Raw genomic sequence first — 21,717 nt, forward strand, 5'->3', positions numbered from 1 at the left:
AACTATTGTGAGAACTATTTGCGAGCCTTATATGAAGCAAGTTTTGATGTATGATCAGAAGAAGTGCAAAGTACAGCAGTGACAAGGTATTGTATGTATATCTATTCTTGTGAAGAACTAAATTGTATAATTGCATGTTAGGGCAGTGGGCTCTTCTTGCATACATTGTATTTGTTCTGCCAACTCCTAATAGGATTGAAGTAACTCCTAACAGGGTTGAGGCTTCTAACAAGGCTTAGTTCTCTAACAAGGACTCGAGACAATATATGTATTTCATAGACTCCTAATAGGGTCAATATCTTTAACTTTTTGGCCTATGTGGTAAGTGTATGAAAATGCGGTCTTCCTATGAGAATGAAAAAGGGTATGTATAGATCCTTCTTTTATTTATTTTTGGAAATATTTTACATTGGTGTTATGTATATGTGATGATCCACCATGCATGTAGCTTCTACTTTGTAGAAAGTTGTTGACTCATTTTATTTAGTCAACTTAGTCAATGAATGACGATCAATGATTTGGTTGTCTTGAGTTGTTTGTTTTGGACTCCCAGTCTATATGTTGTTCAACATAGACTTGGTCATTATATATTGACTTAGACCTTTGGTCAATATGTCTGATTGGGATTTGGTTTTATAGGATTCTATTGTTTAGTGAATCATCTAGTGGGTATGATCCCCACTGAGGTTTTCCCTTTGCCAGGGTTTCCCTAGTTAACAAATAATGGTGTTGAGTTCTCTATATGCATGGTTATATTTATTGTCCAGCATTGTTGGTTTACTTTTATATGAAGTTATAAAGTAATTAACAATATTTAATTGTGGGCAAAAGTTTCACTTTAAGCTTCTCTATTACAAAAAAGAATCCAATGAAGTATATTTTAAGAAAACATTGATGCTAAGACTCCTTAGCAAGGTCTTCATTCTTCATAACTCCAAGATAGTCTCCAAATGCACAAACTTCACTTGATAAGAATATCAGTTGTTCATACTATTGTGATAATATACTTTGTCTAGAAGTTCTACTTCCATGTTCTACTTCCTTAGCAACTCTCTATGTTTTGATCATGACATTATTCATAGTAGTAGTTCCTTGTACACAAATATACTTGCATAATTTCATAGTAACATGAGTAAATGTAATAAGCTTTGGATATCCCTAGGCATGGTGGTACCAAACTTTCATAATAATGTGGCTTCTATCTGAAGTTCCAAGAACATGCATCAACCTCTTGACCTTCTCGTCTAAGATTTTCTATGATGGATTTTCATATTCCCTCTGAATGTTTTCTTCCTCTTAGAAGAACTATGAACACAAAATTCCATCACAATCTGCTCCCTCTGAAGTGATATAACCATACTCCTTGGATGTCAACTGATCACAAATCCTCTAGTTAGTCCCTTTAGGACTACTATCATTAGGTCATCTAGGTTAGCACCCTTGTTAGGTCATTGTAGTTTTCTCCCTCTTCAAAGGAAAAGCCCCATTGACTTGTCTTTTTATCATAGTCCCGAAAATATGCCTCAACAACATTCCTAATGCATCATTCTTCCTTTCCTAAAAGAATGTCCCTTTGCACACAGACATATGGGATACAAGTGGCTTTAATAAAGATCCATATTCATCAAATAAATAGATGACACTCTAAGATTACTCTAAAGGTGTCTCCTCTTTTCCATCTCTCCTCCAAATATGGTTTTAATAGGAATTGAACATTGGTTATCATTCTCCTCACAACGTAGAATTCCCACTCATATTATTGAACAATTTTGGATTACATCAAATAAAGCATCTTCTTTCTGTTTGATACATCAATTGTACTATTTATGGAAGATATCTTGCCTGGAATGTCATCCAATTAGTCTAATGACAGATAAGTTAGCCTACATCAATGTTGCTTCTTGTTAAAGGAATTTAACTCCTAGCTTACTAGTATTCCTTTTCATTAACCTCAGTTAGGCTGACTCAGAATTTCCGCAGGCTCTCCCACAGTAAACGGCTACAATGGACTTCTCTGCCCAATTTCTTCTACTAACGTTGAATATTCATATCATTCTTCACAGTGGAAGATGTTTTCAGATATATGAATATTTTCCTCTGTTCCATGCTAAGGAGGTCCCTTTTGGAATCCAACTTTAGTCTTGATTTAGGACTAATAAATATGTAATTATCATGTATTATTTTATCCTTCAAGTCTGCAGGAGAATCTAGCCTTTCCTTTCTCAAAAAATAGAGTTTAAAACACCTGCAATCACCAAATTAGTAACTTAAGCCATTTACGAATACTCCTCCATATGCGTTTGATAATATTCAACTCATAGTATTGAATGTTTTTAGTATCGGTAGGGTTGGGATCAAATTACTCTATACGATCTTCCCTTGACTCTCTCCATATGATTGTCATATGAGTCCAATACATCAAAGCCTTTCCTTAAGAGAATTCCAATTAATTTACTCAACATTCAACTCTCTTTATACGTAGGAAGTAATATTTTTCTGAATCAATTACGTATAGAGTTTAGAAGAGAGTTCGCTTGATAGGGAAAACAACACGTGCTCCTCCAGTAGTTATATAATAGAAATGAGAGCCAATTGACTGGTTCTGATTGTATATCATAAAACAATGGTTGTGAATTAGAGACATCTTCTCCAAGGTGGTCTTTAGTAAGTATTTAGTTGACGCCAACTCATCATTGATATAATTTTCCTCCTTTATTCAATTGGCCATATCTTTTTTGATCTGTAAGTACATATCTGACCATCCTTCTCCAATGCTAATTACCAGTGTACACGTCGTGTCCTTCCCAACTTAGTCTGTTGTCTTAGCCTCACACTGATATCTATTGCGTAGTCTTACATACGCGAGTTTCCCCTCTGAATTATGTATATGAAGTCATGGTCAACGTTTCTATACCTACATACGATAACTTCCTTCTATTTTAGATGCCCAACTGTTTCATTTGGGGGTTTGATAGGTTTGTGATGAGTTTGTAGTGTCCTAACTTTCCATGCATGTATTCCTGCATGTTCTTCTTCACCTTGTTTGACCAATTTCAAAGAGTACAATTTATTGTGTTCTGCGATGATCCTCTATATGTTTATCTATTAATTGATGTCTTCTGAAATTATTGAAAGAACACTAGGTGCGGATTGATCTTTGATATCAAGCGATGGTTGTCTATTTTATAGATCTATACACACCATCAATATATTTTGACTATTGAATATTCATGTTTATACCCAAGAGTTCAGAGGCGTGTAATAGCGCAACATCAAGGTGTATTTTACTATCTACGAATAGTTCAAAATCATCTCCCATTCGACGGTACACACCAGGGAAACAACTGAACATTAAAACACAAACTGCATTGATAATTATTGCATTGCATATGTTATCAATCATTTGTGTAAACATTAAGCCAGAAGGAATACCAGTAGCAATACATCTCCAATGTCTACCATCTGGAGTATGAACGGTACTGTGAGAGAATTGGTCCACAGTAGCAGCCCAGAAGTTTTGGTGTCTACTTGGAGAAGGGATCTTATTCATGGGTTGTTCATCGATAACACGATAATGGCTAAAATTCATATAGATAATAAGATCTTAAGAGCCTCACAGATTGAGTGATGCAAAGATTTATCAAACTTAGACCAATCGATGCATACATACAGCTGTCCCGGTGAAAAACTATTTTCGATATCAAGCATTCCGCCATTCAGGATCTCTATTTTCTCTGTCCAATAAAGGTATATGATTTTGCCTGTGACTTTCTAATAGTTATTTCACAATTTCTTGTCTTCGACTCATATCTATGGTTGATATTTTCATATATATTTCTTCGTTGTCCACATCCTTCTTCGCTGGGGGTTTTGTACTTATGTAATTTGTGATCAACGTGGGCCTCTCTTTCATGCTTTACTTGGTGACAAATATGAAAATCATAAATTTTCATTGATATTGCACCATCCTATTGTAACTTTTATCCCTCCCAGATTTTGCACTGATACCATGTTAAGGTAGGAGAGCTTTATATATTAGGATGAATATAATTCTGCATATATGATCATCTTCAGACTGTAGGAAGGTATAGAACATTTATCAATTACAATGTCTATACTCCTTTATTAGACGGCATATATATATCATATCAATAACCGATTCCAATCAATCATGACCATTTATTACAAAGAGTTTCCATTACTTAGGGTTGATTAGTATTTACTAGCCAATCAAAGTATTATTAGCAAAAGTTGCAACTCAGCTATAGATTGATTTATATCTCAATCATTTGTAATTCAAAGAATGCTCAATATTAATAGGGTCCAATAATCTAACCATAGCTACCATATTTTCAACAACTTCCACAAACCTTTTCAAATTATGTTAGGGCTCTTCCATAAAGCTAAATCAAATTGAATTCATATCTTTGGCACTTAATTCTCTAACCCAATTTCCATATCATATCATAAGAATGAGCTCCATAGGGCCAAAGATCATCCTTAAAATCAATAGTCATGTATGAGGTCATTTCCCCATCGACAGCATGTTTACTTTAGTGGAGTATTGATTAAACTTTCCAATGACCTAGCACAACTATCCCTTGTTATGGAAAATCGATTTACACATCACATTCAAATGCCACTATGGGACCAATTTAAATAAAAATTGTTAGATTGCAAACTTTGACAAGACAAAAATAACATGCAAGTAGAATTCTGTCAACTACAATATAACAAACCCAGCACAACATGATTGGGGACGTCCAATGACTCGTGCAAATTTACAAGATGCAAATCCAACACAACATGATTGGGGGCATCTAATAACTCCTACAAGTTTACACTTCTGTGATAAAATAATTGAGTCACTTGGTCACAACAAGTACAGCAATAAATTGCATGAGCAAAAGCAACAGTTAGATGCATGATGAGCAACTTAAAAAACATGTACTCTATAAAGGACAGCACATTATACTAGGACTTGTTAATGGAGCTCTTGATGAGATTAGTGATATCATTTTTATAACAAATTATATGCTATACCTAGAGTGTAATCAATAGACAGGTTCTATTTGGCCCACTTTTACCTTTGACATATACTCCAAAATGCAAATAATCCATACCTAGTCATACTAAAAAGAGGAAGCTCACCTAAACCTTATTGTACTTCAAACAAAATGCATATATTATGACATCAGTAATAAAAAAGAATTAATTATCGAACATGTTACGCAAGCTGCAAAACTTAATTATAACTAGACGTGATAGTAACTATATAAGAACTTCATCAAAAGTATACAAGACTATCAACTTAATCCTTGCACCTTTGAAAGGTTAAGTGCTAGTGTTTATTAAATTATGAAAATCAGTCTATACTGAGACTATTAAAGTGACAAATAATATTGAGCAATATTCTTATTTATTTTACTATGTTTTATCGACTAATTTGAGTAAACCAGACAATTATGCAGAGGTAATGCAAGTTGAAATAAAATAGGGAAAAAAGGTAGGAATAAGGAAAGATGGAAACTTTGATACAAAATAGACCTTAAACTAGTAGAATTATTTGTAGGTTAAAGACCATTGCAAATTAGGTTTACAAGGAAGAAGATAGAGACAACAAAAGATAAGAGAAAAAAGCCTTGATTATGATGAAATATCTTCTCCTGTTGTTTGCCATCTTACAGGTTCAAGGGTTGGACATAGCCAAATAGAGATAATAAAAGATATAAGAATAAATTTGTGGTAAACAATTGCCCAGAAAGAAGTCTTGATTATGATGAAATATCTCATCCTGTTGTTAACATGACTTTCCGTTAGTTTAAATTAGAATAGACAGTGCCATTTTACAGGTTCAAGGGGTTGGACATAACCGTCATTCGTAGTAATATCGAAAGGCGCAAGAAACTGCGACTCCATTTTCCAGCCAGAATAATAAAAAAATGTTGTCGCGAATCATATCAGATGTAAACTACAATTACACGCCAAATACTGTATCCAGAATCCATGTAGATGATTTTGAATGCTTCTGTTAAAAACTGAGTTTCGATAACATTTTTGAATAATCCATATCACTACTCTAAATTTGAAGACAACTAATTTTGAATTCAAAGGGAGGAGTTTTTGGTTAACGTATTGAAGAATTAAAATAAACTGCTATAGGAGGAAACTATGTTTCACACATTTTTGTCTTGATTTTATTTTAAGTGTTCCTCAAGCTATATCTTTTACCATTCAGTCAATAAATAGAGGTAGCCTCAGAATGCCAGGTTAAAACAAATAAACCAAATAAAATGGAGTCACGACCATTAGATTAGCAAGATTTCAAAATCACCACAAAAAACATAACCTCGGTGCACAAAATCACATGACATGGCAGCCTTAAAACATGTACTTACGCCCATTATTTTAGATCCACCAAGCGAAAAAGCATCCTACTTGAACACAATTAAGATGCAACCAATTGAACCCAAAAATATAAACTACTAAAATAAGACATGCTACAGCCAAAAATGGTGCATAGAAGGATACAGTCAACTCCACTAGCAAACAAAAATCTACAAACATAATCCAGATTGTGCCAACTCATTGGTCTATAACACAAACTATTACAATTTTTTAAAATTGACTGTCTAAAAAGGCATGCAAACGTGAGGCAAAAGGCCCTTGTAAGCCTATTGTTATCACTGCTGGCTGCCCAATGTACTCGATAGATTGCTGGGAATCCCAAAAGATAACCAAGCTGAATTACACATGGTACATTGCAAACCAGAATGCCTATAAACCTAATCCAACAGTCCGACCATCTCGGCGCCTCAGTCCTGCTGTAAACTGCTTTTCCAAGTCCTGCTGCAATTCCTTTTGCTTCTCTGTAGCAAACAGACCATCTTTTTCTTCCACCTTCTTTTCTGCCTTTACTTCTCCTTTGACACCCTACAATTGGCCATATGTAGCAAGGAGCACTCAGACTCTGAAAAGGTGTTAGCGCACGTATACTGATAGTAAATCCAAACAACATTAAAGAAAAAATTGAAATCATGAAGTAGGATGCACCATAGAGATAGATGAGAACTGTTAGCAACTTGTGACTAGTTTTATGATGATACAATAAGCAATAGTAAAGATGCTAGCCACAAGACCAATTGCATACAAGTCAAGATGTATTTAAAGTCATTACCAACTTTAGATAGCAAAAATACTATAAATTAATAGTAGACGTGGAAATTACCATGAGTTTGTTACATTTTTCTTGACGGTTTAAAATCATTATCAACTTTAGATAGCAAAAATACAATAAATTAATGATAGATGTGGAAATTACCATGAGTTTGTTAAATTTTTCTTGACGGTCAGGATCCGCAAAATGCGCCATCTCCCAGCAGCTACTACCTGACTGCTTTAAATACCAGATATACAACCAGAACATATCAGATGGATGCTCAAAAAAACATTGAAATTTTCTAATATTGAGGTCAAAACTAATATTGAAACTACCTCTACAGGTGCAGCAGCCTTTTTACTTCCCCACAGAAGCTTTTTTTTCTGATCTGCAGACATTGATCCAGATACTCCAAGATTTTTATTCACTGCAGTGGATAACAACAGAGAACTATAGTGAAAACTCCGAAAAAATTTAAGTCCCTGAAATCAGTTGAGTCCTTACATTGATCCAAGATGAGGACAGATTATATTTGGAAAGCTGGGGAAAAATGCCAGTTCAACCTAGACGATTTGATTAGACAAAACAGATAGAATCAATGTTTATCACTTTAAATCAGAGATCAACAGGACAAAAGCTAGTATTCATATTTCTATGCAATCAACAGTATTCCCAAAAAACGAAAAAAAAAGAGTTTGTATTCATAATTACAAATAGGAGATTTGGACAAACTAGACAATTAACGATTAGATGGCAAGCATTACCATATTGTAAAGAAGAAATAATCAGGGGCGTACATTCAAGCCTGATTGTGTACATTGTCAGTCAATCCAGAAAGCATTATGAGGAATAACTTCAACAAGCAAGCAAGCTTAATCAAGTTAGTTGTGACTCTTCAATATTCTAATGAATAAGTTTGATAAACACTAAAAACAGATTTTTCTAGGAATAGTGAGCATGAAGAATTCTCCCTGAAAGGGTATTGCTAATATCCATGATGTGTGTCATGCCCAAGAAATTACCGAAGTTGTATTATCTACAACAGCCTTTCTGCCTCCTCAAGATTCTTACAGCATTAAGATCTAATCCCACCAGATTTAACAGTGCATCATTATATAAACCTTTCTGGCTCTCCCAGGAGTCTTGCAGTGTTAATGTCTAATCCCACCAGATTTTACAATGGACAATTTTATAAAAGAAAAGCCTCCTTCAATGATTGTCCACCTATCTAATTAATCTAACGAAATATCCTTTGTGAAAATGATGATCTCATGTCTCCACAGCTAATAAATACGATTCACCACTGATCCTAGAATGGATATGATTTTCATATTTCATTAAACCAAAACCTTAATTTGTTTGCATATCTGGATTCATCTCAAAAAATTGTGTCATTTCAAGCCTGTTGTCTATAAGTTATGGCTTCTAACAGATGAGGTCAAGAAGAACATCAAAGACAACTGGGCACCCCAGTTCATCTTTCATTATTTTACTGTTTGTCTCTTTCCAAGAAGAAAGAAACATTCCTTCATCTTTTCAATCAGGCAGAAATGAAAACTCACAAATGAGAGTCTCAGGGGTTTTACTAGACCTCTTCCATTTCCAGATGATAAGATAAGAGATCTCGTCTCTTATTTTTTGAAAGCTTTGAAACTTTATATAGGCACTGTAAGCTTAAGATAGATGCAGCTTGCAGAGTTTTGTATCTCTTGAATTGGAAGCTAATTGTGAGCATTGTTCTTGTATTTTGGCTGTATTGTTGCGAGGGAGTTCATTAAAAATTTACAAATTTTCTAGTAAAAAGTTGCAAGTGTTTTAAATGTTCAGGGTTTAATTTGCAAGGATGAGATCCACATATATGGCCTCACCAGGTGTGAGCCAGGTACTGAGTGCCATTTTCCTTGACTGCTACTTACTGATTTTTTTGTAAGTTGCCAGTTTGGATTCTGGTTTATATTCGGGTTCGACATTTGCTTGAAATTTTTTTGGGCTGGGTTCAGTTCGTTTTGGGTTCGTTCATATATATATCTTTGTTGGGTGATAGTTGAGATTAGTTTCAACTTCTTTATATCAGAAGGGCAACTAAACTTTATATTCCATTTATTTCTCTCTGCTTGATAACCTTGCTGGAAGGTATCCTAATATAAACAAATAATTAATAATAAACAATTAAATTATAATAGTAATTAAAAACTAAGTATAATATAATATTTTAATTATACATTAGTAAATACTAAATATTAATAAACTTAATATAATAATATAAGATCACAAACATTGAATATTAAATACTGAAAAACGAAACGTGTCTGCTCCAGGAAGTGTCGAAACTTGTCTGTTTCTGTAAAAATGATCTCTAATAACCCAGGAAGCGTTGAGCATCCATGAAGAGATTTTTCTTCACTGCCCTCACTTTTCCTCGATGTCGGGTTTTTCAGCATTGAGAATGCAAAACTGTGTATTGTCGTGTATTGTTCAGAAATTATAATACAAGTGTCGTGTCGTGTTTCAAGACAAAAATCAATATTAAAAAACAGTAATGAAGAAAAAAACCGACGCACAGAATGACCCAAATTTGCCCAAACAAAGCCAAATTCGATTCCAGCTAGCCGGAAAAATTAAAAAGTTGGTCAAATTCGACTGACATTCGCCTGGGGTTCCACATTGCAACTTGGCAACAAATTACTCCAACAATAAACGATTTTGGGCTGATTTCGCAACGCATTCAAATTTCGACTGAATCGACTTGCAAATTCCATCGTTGGCCAGCAAATATGGAAACTCAGATTTTTTTTAACAAAATTATACTAAATTTAAGGAAACTATTAAAAACAGTGTGGGAGTAGTTACAGCTCTGAATAATGTGAAAGTCAGCAAGCAAACAATGAGCATGATATAAAATTAATTACAGGAGGCTTGATTCCCTCCCGTGACCTTCCCAAATGTGGAATGGCAAACCATGTTGGGGAGGAAAGTCAAACGCCTGGCAAAGCTTAATACAGGATTAGTTGCTACTGGAGCAAATAGGGTACCATTGGTTATTCCTCATATGCAACAGGAGCTAACAAGATCCCTCTGGGGCAGCTGTGGAGACAAATGCAAACCACTATCAAAATGCAGCAGCCCATCACAAAGGAAATACCAGTTGTTCAAAAGTTACATCATAACAATGGCCTTTAAAACAGCGACCCCAGTTCAATGGGCAGCTCCATCCATACACTATTCTTTGCAATATTAAAAAGATCAGCAATCTGAAACCCTATCCATGGCAGCAGCATTTCAAAAGCAATCAACTGCCATTAAAAGAGGATACCCCTCAGAAGTCCCCTTAGAAAGTCCCAAAGAGGAGATTACACTGCATTTATCATCCGCAGTATTCTTATAGAAGCCAGATGGAATCCCTCCAGAAAGCATGAGATATGTGCCAAATGAAGTAGGATACGGCAATCAATAGATGGTATTGTGAAATCGTGGAAACGTGTGTTCCCAAGCCAGGTAAGTATCACTCTACTCTTGCAGGTAATTTTTAATAATAGATTGCAAAAAGGAATCAATGAAAAACGAATTTCTAAGTGGAAAACCAGTATTTTTTGAAGGTGACAGCTTCCTGTTTATAGACCGGCAACCCAATTTTAATCCTAAAGCATTCAAAACAAATAAATCTCCAAAATGAGTTAGAAAAGCATATTTTCTCGTAGAACTATTATCTAAGAAGCCGGATTCGTCCCCTATTACCCGGATTCGGGTCCAGTTTCGCATCCAGGTTCTTTGCGGGTCCGAATAGGGTCCTTAGTTTGGACTGTGGGTTTGCCCGGGTCCTTGCTAGAGCAAACCCAAGAGGACTCGGAGCAGTAGAGTCCAAAATGTGAAATAAAACAACTTTAAAAAGTTCCTTTTTTAATTTTTTTTATTAACTCTTAAAGGAACCTAATAAAAAGCATTTCACTCATCTAATCTCTTATGTTGAGGAGGAGGATGATTAGCAGCATATGGGACTGGTGGAACCAGTCTAGATATAGTTGCAATTGGGGATGAAGCCATTGATCCCTCATTTTATGATGATCCATTTGACACTTAAGGGCATTTGATACTATGATCATTGATAAACTACTAAACACTTGCCATCTATCACCATGTTTCAAACTTTATTATTTGATGAACTAGTCTATGTTTTGTGATTTCATTTTGCAATTTAGTAATTCACTGTATAATTTTCTTTACAATCATGAAGATGGATTATTCATACTGTGAAATGACTTTGTTTTGCAACTATGCATGTTTCTCGTGTGTGTGTGTGTATATATATATACTCGCGAACCCACCCACAGACCCAAATTGGAAAAAAAAATTGCCCGAACCCACAAACCCAAACCTCGAACCCGAATCCATCCCCAAACCCGAATCAGCAACTTAGACTATTTTATATTACACCCCTAAAACAGATTCGAAATGTATTGGGTTCATTTATAGAAGTAGAAAAGAACTCTGTTTCGGCTGAGGTTTAAATGCTTCTCTATATAGATGTTGATGCTAGATGTATTACGAAGTAATTGGAAAATATTTGCTTGTTACTAGTAGTGATCAAATGATCAATTTATACAAGGGACTGAACGATGTTTCCTTACGAAACATTCGTAAAGAATAATAACATTATATTCTAGCTAAGAGAAAACTAACAGTTATCTACAGCGAACTAAAGAATAGAAACATTCTATTCTAAAAACACAAAACTAAATATTAGAAACATTCTAACATTTACAAAAGATTTCAATAGATAACACCATTAGATACTAAACAGAGATAATAGAAACTATCTATTATTGTAATAAGATGCCCAAAACCTCTGGAAATTATCACAGAACAAAAATGATACTTTATCGGGCCGTAATTATATTTTTGACCCATCAATGGTAATGTATATGGCCCTATTTTTTAATTAATGTATATGGGTGGTACTCGAAGCATACTTGAAAAAAAAAATGCTGACTGGAATTGCTTAACTGGAAGATACTTCAATGCTATATTGGACATTTCAAAAAGAGTGGAGGCATAAATAGAGAATCGCAGTCAATGACTGATTTTAGAAATTGGGTTTTTCAAAGAAAATTGATGGAAATCAAAACAGATAATGGAATTTACACCTTGAACTAGGATTCAGCAACATGGCAAAGAAGCCAGACTGATTCTTTTTCGAAGGCAATTTAGTATACAATTCAAATTCTGAAATATTACAAAATTCTGGATCAGATCACTTCCATGTGCAGCTATTAATACAGGTGGAAAGAAAAGTCACTAGATGCCCTTTAAATTTTGAAAACATGTGGCTGAAAGATGAGAGAAAAGTTCACTAGGTGCCCTTTTAAGTTTCAGAACATGTGGCTGAGAGATGAGAGTTTCATCAAAACAGAAGAACAACGGTGGAAAGGATAAAAGTTGGCAGGATCCAGGATTTTTTGTTTTAAATCAAAACTGAAACCTATGAAGAAAAAGATGGTCATCTGGAATTAAGAATAGTTTGACAAATATTTTTGAATTAAAAGAACAAATTGAAGAAGACAGAGAAGTTAAACAATGAGGCACTAAAGAGGATCATAATAAGTAGCTGAAAGGAGAAAAAACAGTGAAACAGGTATGAAGACATATTAGCCAAAGAAGAAATTTTTTAGACACAAATATCTAGAGAACCTTGGCTAGAGACAGGAAAAAGAGAAGGAACATAAATAGAATCGATAAGACAAGCCTTCAGAGATAACCAAAGAGATGGTGTATTATTACCAAAATATATTGAATTGGGAAGGGTTGGATCTAGAAGCCCAAAACGACATGTTATCAAATATCTCCAAGATAAAAACAGTAGAACAAAACAAGATGCTCAAATAGAAATTCACAAAATCAACAGAAAAAGTAGTGAATCTAGTGAATCAATTACATCCAGACAAAGCTCCAGGCCCCCAATGGTTTTCCAGCATTCTTCTTTCAAAATATTGGCATTTCTAAGGGATGAACTAGTAGAAGTAACAGAAAATATGAAAATTTCAGGGAGAATTCAAAGAGAGATCAATAATACATTTATTGCCTTAATCCCCAAAAAAGAGAAATCTAAACAACTTGATGACTTCATACCAATCTCTTTATGCAACAATATAAAATAATATTCACTGAAGCCCAAAGCCAATATGATAGAAAAAATTCTCCCAGATAAAATTGCTTATGAACAGACAGGGTTTGTCCCTGAACGATCTATCTTTGACGGAGTAATAATAGCACATGAAGTAATCCACACCATTCAACAAAATCAGAAGCCTACTATATTAATTAAATTAAATATTAAAAAAGCCTGTGCTAAAGTAGACTGGCACTTCCTTTGTGAATGCTTAGACTTTTGGCTTTTCAAAACAGTGGCTAAACCTAAGTTATAAATGAAATACTAGCCCAAGAGTTTCAGTTTTGATTAAGGGATCATCAGAAAGCCACCTTGGTATGTCTAGAAGATTAAGGCAAGGAGATCCAATTTCACCCTTTTTATTCATCATAATGGTAGAAGCACTAGAAAAATCTTCAGCTAGAGCTCAGAAAAGAAATCAAATTAAGGGGATAAAAGTGACGAAGGAAATGGCACCCATTACTTGTTAGCAATTCACTGATGACACAATGGTGCTCAGGGCAAGAGGGGTACAGGAAGCAAGAAAGCTCAAAAATATGTTAAACAAGTACTCGAGTCTCACGGCAATAGGTCACTCCTAAAAATCAGAAGTTCTCTTTTTTAATTCAAAACCTAAAATAGAAAACATATGTGACATTAAATATTTTAAACAATAGAAAAGGATAACTTCCTTGTAAATATCTACAACTCTCTCTAGCTAAAGGAAACAGATAAAATAATTTCTGAGAACAAATAGTGTCCAAATTGGCCAAAAAAGTGGAATCATGGAAAGGTAGATGGCTAACAACAGTTGGATGAGCACCAATGCTAAAAACAGTTCTTTCAGCAATATCGATTTACCAAATGTCAGGTATTTCCCTCCCCTCCAAAGTAAATGCGGAGATAGAACAAAAGTTAAGGGCCTTCTTCTGGCAAGGAACATCAAAAAAAATGGCTATTAATGCATGGAACAAAATTTGTAAACCAGCTAATGAAAGAGTAATAGGAGCAATCTGTTTAATAAAGCATAATAAAGCCCTTGAAGCAAAAATCATTTGGAAAATGTATAAAGAAAGCCCATCATTAAAATGGGTAAAGATCATAAATCATAGATTTTTTGAATGGGGAAGACCCAATTAGTATTTTCAGGACTAAAATACCCCTGAACCCAAAGGGATCAAGATTGTAGAAATATTGTTATGGAAAGACTGACATAGGGTGTAGCTGAAGGAGACCAAACACTATTCTAGAGTGATACCTAAGGAGGATATACAGCTATAGACAAATTGCTAGACAATAATAGAGCAAAAGAACTTCTGGAACATCAATGAGGGGAAGTCAGAGACTGCATAGAATTCCCTAATGATGATCTATAAACAACTTAAACCTACCTAGAAGAGACATAGTTGCAAAACATATTGGAGAAGAGGAAATTAGCTTTGAAGAGGCTCAAATGTGCTTTTCTAGGCTGAAGCTAAACTGGTGAAAATAGTGTAACGGATGGATACAAATATTTAAACAAGAAGCAACTCGATCTCAAAACATCAATTCCACTTGAATTATGCTGGAACAAAAATTGTCTGTCGAAGGTGGGCATTTTTGCTTGGGCAGCACTCCAGAGAGGATAAACAGCTGATTGGTTCACCAAAATAGGATTTCTAGGACCTTCTAGATGCCTTTATGTGAAGAAAAGGAAGAGACAACAGACTATTTTCTAGTCAACTGTGAACATACCAACGAATGTTGGAGATAGTTAATGAATAGACTTGGTTGGGTAACAGCACTCCCCCAATGACCTAGCAGACCTACTTTAATGCTGGCTACGATTCATAAGAAAAGTTTATATGGAAACCTCTGGATTATAACACCTTTTATATTAGTCTGGGAGATATGGAAAGAACGTAAAGGAGAATTTTTCAAGACAGGAAGATGGGAAGAAATCAGCTCATCAACAAAATAGAGGCAGCCATTGCTGAAATCATGAATAGTAGATTGACCTTCTGCCAACAGAAAGATGCAATAGAAAAAATAAGAAATTGATGGACAGGCATAAAGATCCCATCATGTGTTGGGACAGAAAGGGAAACCAGCAAGCCTGAAAGGTCCATGTGTAAATGGTCTCCACTCAGACATGGTTGGTTCAAGCTCAACTTTAACAGAGCCTCAAGAGATAATCCAGGGACAGCAAGTATAGGATGTATAATCCACAATTAGGATAGATTTTAAATAACAATATTAGCAAAACAATTGGGATGAAATCAAACACAACAGAGATTAGTGCTCTTACAGAAAGACTCTTTCTGTGCAAAGACTTGCAGATTCAGAAACTAGAAATTAAAGAAGATTTTGCAATAGTTACTAATTCCATTAGAAAGGGATCCACACCAAACTCAAAGCTAAAGACTCAAGTTAGAAATTGCATTAGAGTTGATAAAAAAAATTAAGAAATACATTATCAACCATATATGTTGAGAACGGAACACTAAAGCAGATAGATTAGCAAATAGAGGAGCAAATTGGGAACATATAGGTAGCATTAGTTAAATGGTTGACAGTTGGATCAGTGATGCATATCGCATTAGACGACCCATAAGAAGATTAGGTAAGATCAGCAATAGAAAATAAGAGCAGAACCAGTAATCTCAATCAAGTCCTAAAGATTAGGAATACACAATGCCTCATGCTCAATACACAAATGAACTCTGGCATTTATGTTAGGATTAAACCTCAGACAGAAATAACAATTACATGCAAATATCACCAATATCAGAAAATAATAGAGCACACAGAAAAGAACACAAGACACCAAGATTTAACGTGGTTCACCCAATCCTTGGGCTACGTCCACCAAACAGCAAGTCCGATATTATTACGATCCAGTGATTACAACCTGATTACAATCCGTAATCCCTTACAGCTCAATACCGCCGCAAGAACCAATTTTCGCATCACTCACAATGAAACAATCCTTAACCCTAAGCCCTTTTATACAAGTATTTTTATGCCACTTTAGGGTTACAACATGTCGGCCATATGTCGGCCACGGTCCAAAAAAATTTATTAAGTATGTACAGTACTTCCCTAATCAGTCACCACAAACTAACAATTTATGGATCTCAATGCGGTCAAGTCCAACAATTTATCGCTATGACAAAACTAATTTGGTAAACAAAGTCGACAAAGGATAACTTGCCTAACAGTTCAAGACACATGGTCTGGGAGGCAAGTACATAGATGGTGTAGTATTCATACGGATTCATAGCTCCAGATTGAAAGCGTTTCACATGGAGGAAAAGGGCGTGTTGTGCCCTAGTCACTAGTCACCTTAAAAAGTTTTCCAGGCACTATTTTTTTTTTAAATTGATTTCAATAGGACTGATTATACATCCATACACAACTAATCTCTTCAATTTGACCACCAATAACTTTGGTACATTTTTTATTTGATTTTTTAATTTTTGTATCCCGTCATTTGTCTTTCCTGGGCCTACCTTTATCTAACTTATATCTAGCTAAAAAAATCCAAATTCCAATCTACAGGCTAACCCACCATCCATATGGTGTCTCTTTCAACAACACCATACTAGATAAGGTATAGATGCAGTCTTCTTGACTACAAAAAGTATAACACTGTATTATTCTATCAAATATTAGAGTAGTGATTCAATGAGGTTCATCTTCTCATTTAGAGTTTAAAAGATGTAACCAACAGACATAAACATGACACTTGTCCTGATTCTAAATGCACATTTGTCTTGATTCTGAATGCTAAATATAGCAATATTAACAAACCACTCTAGTCACTATGGTAGCTTTATTACCAAGATAACCCTTACTAAAACACCCCCTCTTAAGACTGGTTGTACTAAAAGTAAAAACAAAGCATACTAACAAAATCACTAAAAACCATAGTTACATTGCCTTGTGGGGCAAGGAGACGAGGGGACAAGTTTCCGAGACGGGGGACAGAGGGGCCTTGATTTGGAGACGATGGAGGTGGGGTGGCGAGGGGAGCAGGGGTGTATATACTATACATATGGTACCTAAAATGCTAGTTATGAAAAGATGTACTACAATTATACAATATAAGATATAAAGATGTAGAAAACTTAAACATTGAACATTGCATAATGACTTCTTCTTTTTTTCAATGTCCCCCCTCTTGTTGCCGCGGGAAACGTCCCAACGTCCCCCCGCACCCACAAGGAACATGTAGATGTCTCGCCATCTCCAATGGAGGTGGCGCTCTGAGTGGCACTGCTCGAGACACCGTCCTCCCATCTCAGGTGCAGCCCAGTTTGGTGGGGGACGCATCCCCGTATTACACTACTAAAAACATAAGAACTTGAGAATAATATGTTCTTCATAAACTTTTCATTCAGAACAGCTCTTGGACTGAGTACGATTCCATTCACCTGCCTCATAACCCTCATAAAAGGGTAGCTCCTGTGCTGAATTCCTATGTTCTTTGATATGCTCCACCTCAAATTCCTAAATCACAGCTCTCCTAAGTTATTGGACAACAATTCATGCTGGGCAACATCCACATTGTCTTATGATTCCCAAGATCCACACACACCCAAACTATCTAGGCAAGCCACAACTATCTATGCTAATTATTTTACACTGCATCCCTTCCTGTCTTAATGAAATAGGCTTCAGAAAAAGGCTTCTTAAAAAAGGCATTAAAGAAATAGGATAAATTATAAATATTATCAAACGGGTTTTAAATATTTGTAAAGCTCATTTATTATTTATTATTCATAGTTTTCAGCTGTCGTAGCAGTTGAACTTCACTGATTCAGTCATTGGGTTCACATTATGAAGACCCATAATAAAATCCACAATGTGAACACTGACATCTAAGTTGAATAATCCAGTCTACAGACTCAGTTGAATAAGTTGTCATTGTTGATAAGGTTGATTACCACAACCAAGTCTAGCTCTAGTATACTCCAACAGTCAAGGCCAGGTTAAAGTCTTGGATGAAATGGACAAAGAGATACCCCTCGTCCATGGAATTTAAGCTGAAAACCTACCAATAAATGGGTGTGAGGAACAACTGTGTCAACGTAAAAGGCCTTAAATTGGCATGCAGTCTTTTACAAGGAAAATAATTTGATAAAAACATGGAATGGAAAAATAAATTCCGTTCATGGACAAATAGAAATTGAAGAGACACTAAATCTTAAAGAACAGCCAAATCACTTAGCAATATTAAATTTTAATTTTAATCTGAGATTAATGAACAAGAAGACAGATTAGGTTCAAAAGTAATTTTTGCATACCTAGTTCAGCCGCTTTGATTGCAGCCATCCTTGCTGCATTTAGATCATGAGCAACCTCTGCCTCTGTAGCAATTGAGCTCGCTGATTCTGACAATCCTTGGGCTTCAGGCAATTTATTTGTGCTTTTATCTGACTTCTTATCATCAACCAAAAGAGTGCTCTTCCCTTCTGTCTGCCCTGCATCTGAAATATTATAATCAACATAAGCCATATTTCCTGTAGACGATTCATAATTAAATCTAACAAAATCTTTAAACCCTCCACAGTTATACTTACTCTCACTGATGGGCTGACGTTTTCTGCCATCTTTATCATATAGATCAGATTGATGTTTTCCATCTCTTACACTTCTGGAGACTTTCTCACTTCCGCGTTCATTTTCTTGTCCCTTTCTACCACTTCGGTCATCCCCATCCTGATAGTGATCTTGCTCCTTTTCATCTCTATCATTGTAAAAACTTGATGTCTTGGACTCAGTTTTAGAATGTCGATCTGTTTCTCTGATATGTTTTTCCTTGTACCGGTCCCGTTCCCTAACATCATCTCTTTTCCTATGCTGCACCTTATCGTCTTTGTATGTGTCAGAATCCTTCTCAATGCTCTTATGCTTATCTCTTGCTCTGTTTCTAGATTCATCACAGTCTCCAGAATCATCTTTACCTCGGCCTTTAGCATCATCACGACCTTTTTTGGGTTCTCTATTTCCTGTGTCTCTTGAATGTTCTTTGTTTCCCCAGTCTCTAACAACATCCACCATTTCATCACTCTCCTTGTGCTTTTCCACTTCTATATCCATGTCAGCATTTAAGTGCTTGCCTCTATTTTTAGGTTTCTCCATACAAATATCCCTATCCAAATTTTTATGGCGGTCTCTACTTCCATCATCCCTGTCTCTATCTTTTTCCATATCTTTCCTCTTCCTAGATGATTCATCAAAACCTTTGACCCTAGTGCCTTTGTCAGAATTATACCTATCATCCCTGCTCACTTTGTCATGGTCGTCATCCCGTCTTGAGTATTCTGACCTTGCACCACTTTTTGATTCACGTCCTGAACGAGAAGAGTACCTCTGATACTCTCTATCATCGTTTCCCCCATACCTACGACTGTAAGAATACTCATCTGATCTACCATGGTAATCACGATTCCGACTATAAGAATTCCTCTCAGAATAAACATGCGTATCACTCCCTCTCCTTCCATGACCGCGATCATAATCCCTAACTGCTCTTTCTCCCTCAATTCTCCTCTCCTTCCGCACACCCTCAGGTGCTTTACTACTATAGCCTTGACCACCATCTGGACTAACACTCCTATTATGCTTGGCACCACCTGTTAAAAGACCAAATGAGAAGCAATGATGAAGAGTACTGGTAAAACTTCACCAACTAGTAACCATTAACCCCATTCCTATTATCTTATACTGCATATGATAAGGAGAAAAAGATCAGAAACAGACAGATTTCCTGAAATGGAAACTAAAAGACAACTCTGAAATTTTTGCATGTATGGCGACAGGCTCTTTTTTGTAATCTTGAGCCATTACCTTGCATAAAGTGTCAAGAAAACACAATTCTTGGGCATTGGTGCTAAAGAAGACTGAAACGCCTCTTTGGGAAAACATTTACCTTTCATAATAATAGCCAACAACAGAATTAGATTAATCAATTGCTTCCCTTTATATGTGGACTAAAACACTGATCTATAGTCTAGACTAGAGTAATAAAACACATCTTTGGGAAAAGGCTTAATATTTTATTAGGGATTGACATTATGCACTTCAATTACTTTTCTTCCTTTGGAATGAAAACTGAACTCTTTTCTGGACTATATTCTTTTTAAATTGAGATGAACAAATACTCTAATGGATATAGAAACAGTTGGAACAAATGTATAAGTACTTTGCAATCAAAATTTGCCTAATTACTTGGTATGTCTATTTCCCTAATATTCTAAGTTTCCAGCTAAAGCAACACTATTAGTGATTAAGCTGTGACAAGAACTGATTCAATTCAATTGCTTCTCCTTTTCCGGACTAAAACGCTGAACCATTCTCCAGACTATCTTCTTTTTTTAAAAGGGATGAACCAATGGAAATTGCAATCCAGTTGAAAATAAATGTCTTCCTGAATAAAGTATGCAGTGACAACTCTATTTAATGCATGTTGAATTTGAATCACACATTCTAGCTTAAGTTTAAGACAAATAAACAAACAAATAGAATTTTAATATTTTAAAGTACATAACATACAAAAGAAACAACATCTATAAGATAGATTACAATTTAATTAAAATGTAATTTAAATATATAATTTCACACAAACTGGGATTTTAAGTGTTTTTCAAACATTCCTAAGAGTAACTCCACGTCTATAAAGTTTAGTTTCATTCTTGACAACCCTTTAAAAAATTACAAGATTTTGTATGCCAGTGCTCTCTTGGAACATATCTCCAATTTTATGAAAATTGATTTCTACATCCCAAGAAAAACACTTTATACACACATCAAATATTAAAATAAGTAAAGTAGAACACTATTTAAAGATGCCTTCGAGGAGCAACTATATATTGGAAAAGTAAATCCTTGATTTTGTGATGGTATGGGCACAGGGATAAGCAATGTAAAAGTGAAGGATCTCTGATAGAGAATAATATTATAATAGTAGCGTATTTCAAATATCAATGATTCAGATCTGATATACTTTAATTCTGATTTATCAAACTGAATGTACATATGTATGTGACTGTAAGTGTATTTGTGCCTCTCAAAATATATGCTGCAAAGCTGTTGTAATTGATATGACTGTAACTTATACACTGACTGCTGATAAATAACAGAACACTGCCATGTTATTGATGTCAGCTTTGATCGGCAGTCTATAGACTTAAATAGGGGAGAGTTCATGTCCCCATAGAGACATGACTCTACGTGACCACATAGGGTAATGGCCCTACGTGGACCATGAACTTTAATTAGTTCCCAATCGTGCCGTCAGTATATTAGCTTAACAAGCCCGATATACTTTTAAGAAACACTGATTGGAATTAGAAGATAATTATAATATGCAATGTGTGTGTGTGTGTGTGTATGAGTAATCACAGATTCATATACTTAATATGACGTATAA

General features: G+C 35.3%; 1 protein-coding gene across 2 annotated transcripts in view; it reads right to left on the reverse strand.

Annotated features, from left to right (window-relative positions):
- Window positions 1–6,270: 6,270 nt before the first annotated feature.
- LOC149579805 (pre-mRNA-splicing factor) overlaps window positions 6,271–21,717 on the reverse strand; it is a 28,062-nt gene continuing 12,615 nt past the window's right edge. The window contains exons 3-7 of one of the 2 annotated variants that reach the window (XM_089786946.1): window positions 18,866–19,921; window positions 18,590–18,772; window positions 7,495–7,586; window positions 7,322–7,393; window positions 6,271–6,970 (exon numbers count right to left, since the gene is read on the reverse strand). In XM_089786946.1, the coding sequence (XP_089643072.1) occupies window positions 6,449–6,970; window positions 7,322–7,393; window positions 7,495–7,586; window positions 18,590–18,772; window positions 18,866–19,921 (1,925 nt within the window). In that variant the 3' untranslated portion in view covers window positions 6,271–6,448. The remainder of the gene's footprint in view (window positions 6,971–7,321; window positions 7,394–7,494; window positions 7,587–18,589; window positions 18,773–18,865; window positions 19,922–21,717) is intronic. The other variant, XM_089786957.1, reaches the window with a different exon arrangement.

Source organism: Cupressus sempervirens, chromosome 1, assembly GCF_028749045.1.
Source record: "Cupressus sempervirens isolate cs-2001-9-10 chromosome 1, ASM2874904v1, whole genome shotgun sequence".
NCBI lineage: Eukaryota > Viridiplantae > Streptophyta > Pinopsida > Cupressales > Cupressaceae > Cupressus > Cupressus sempervirens.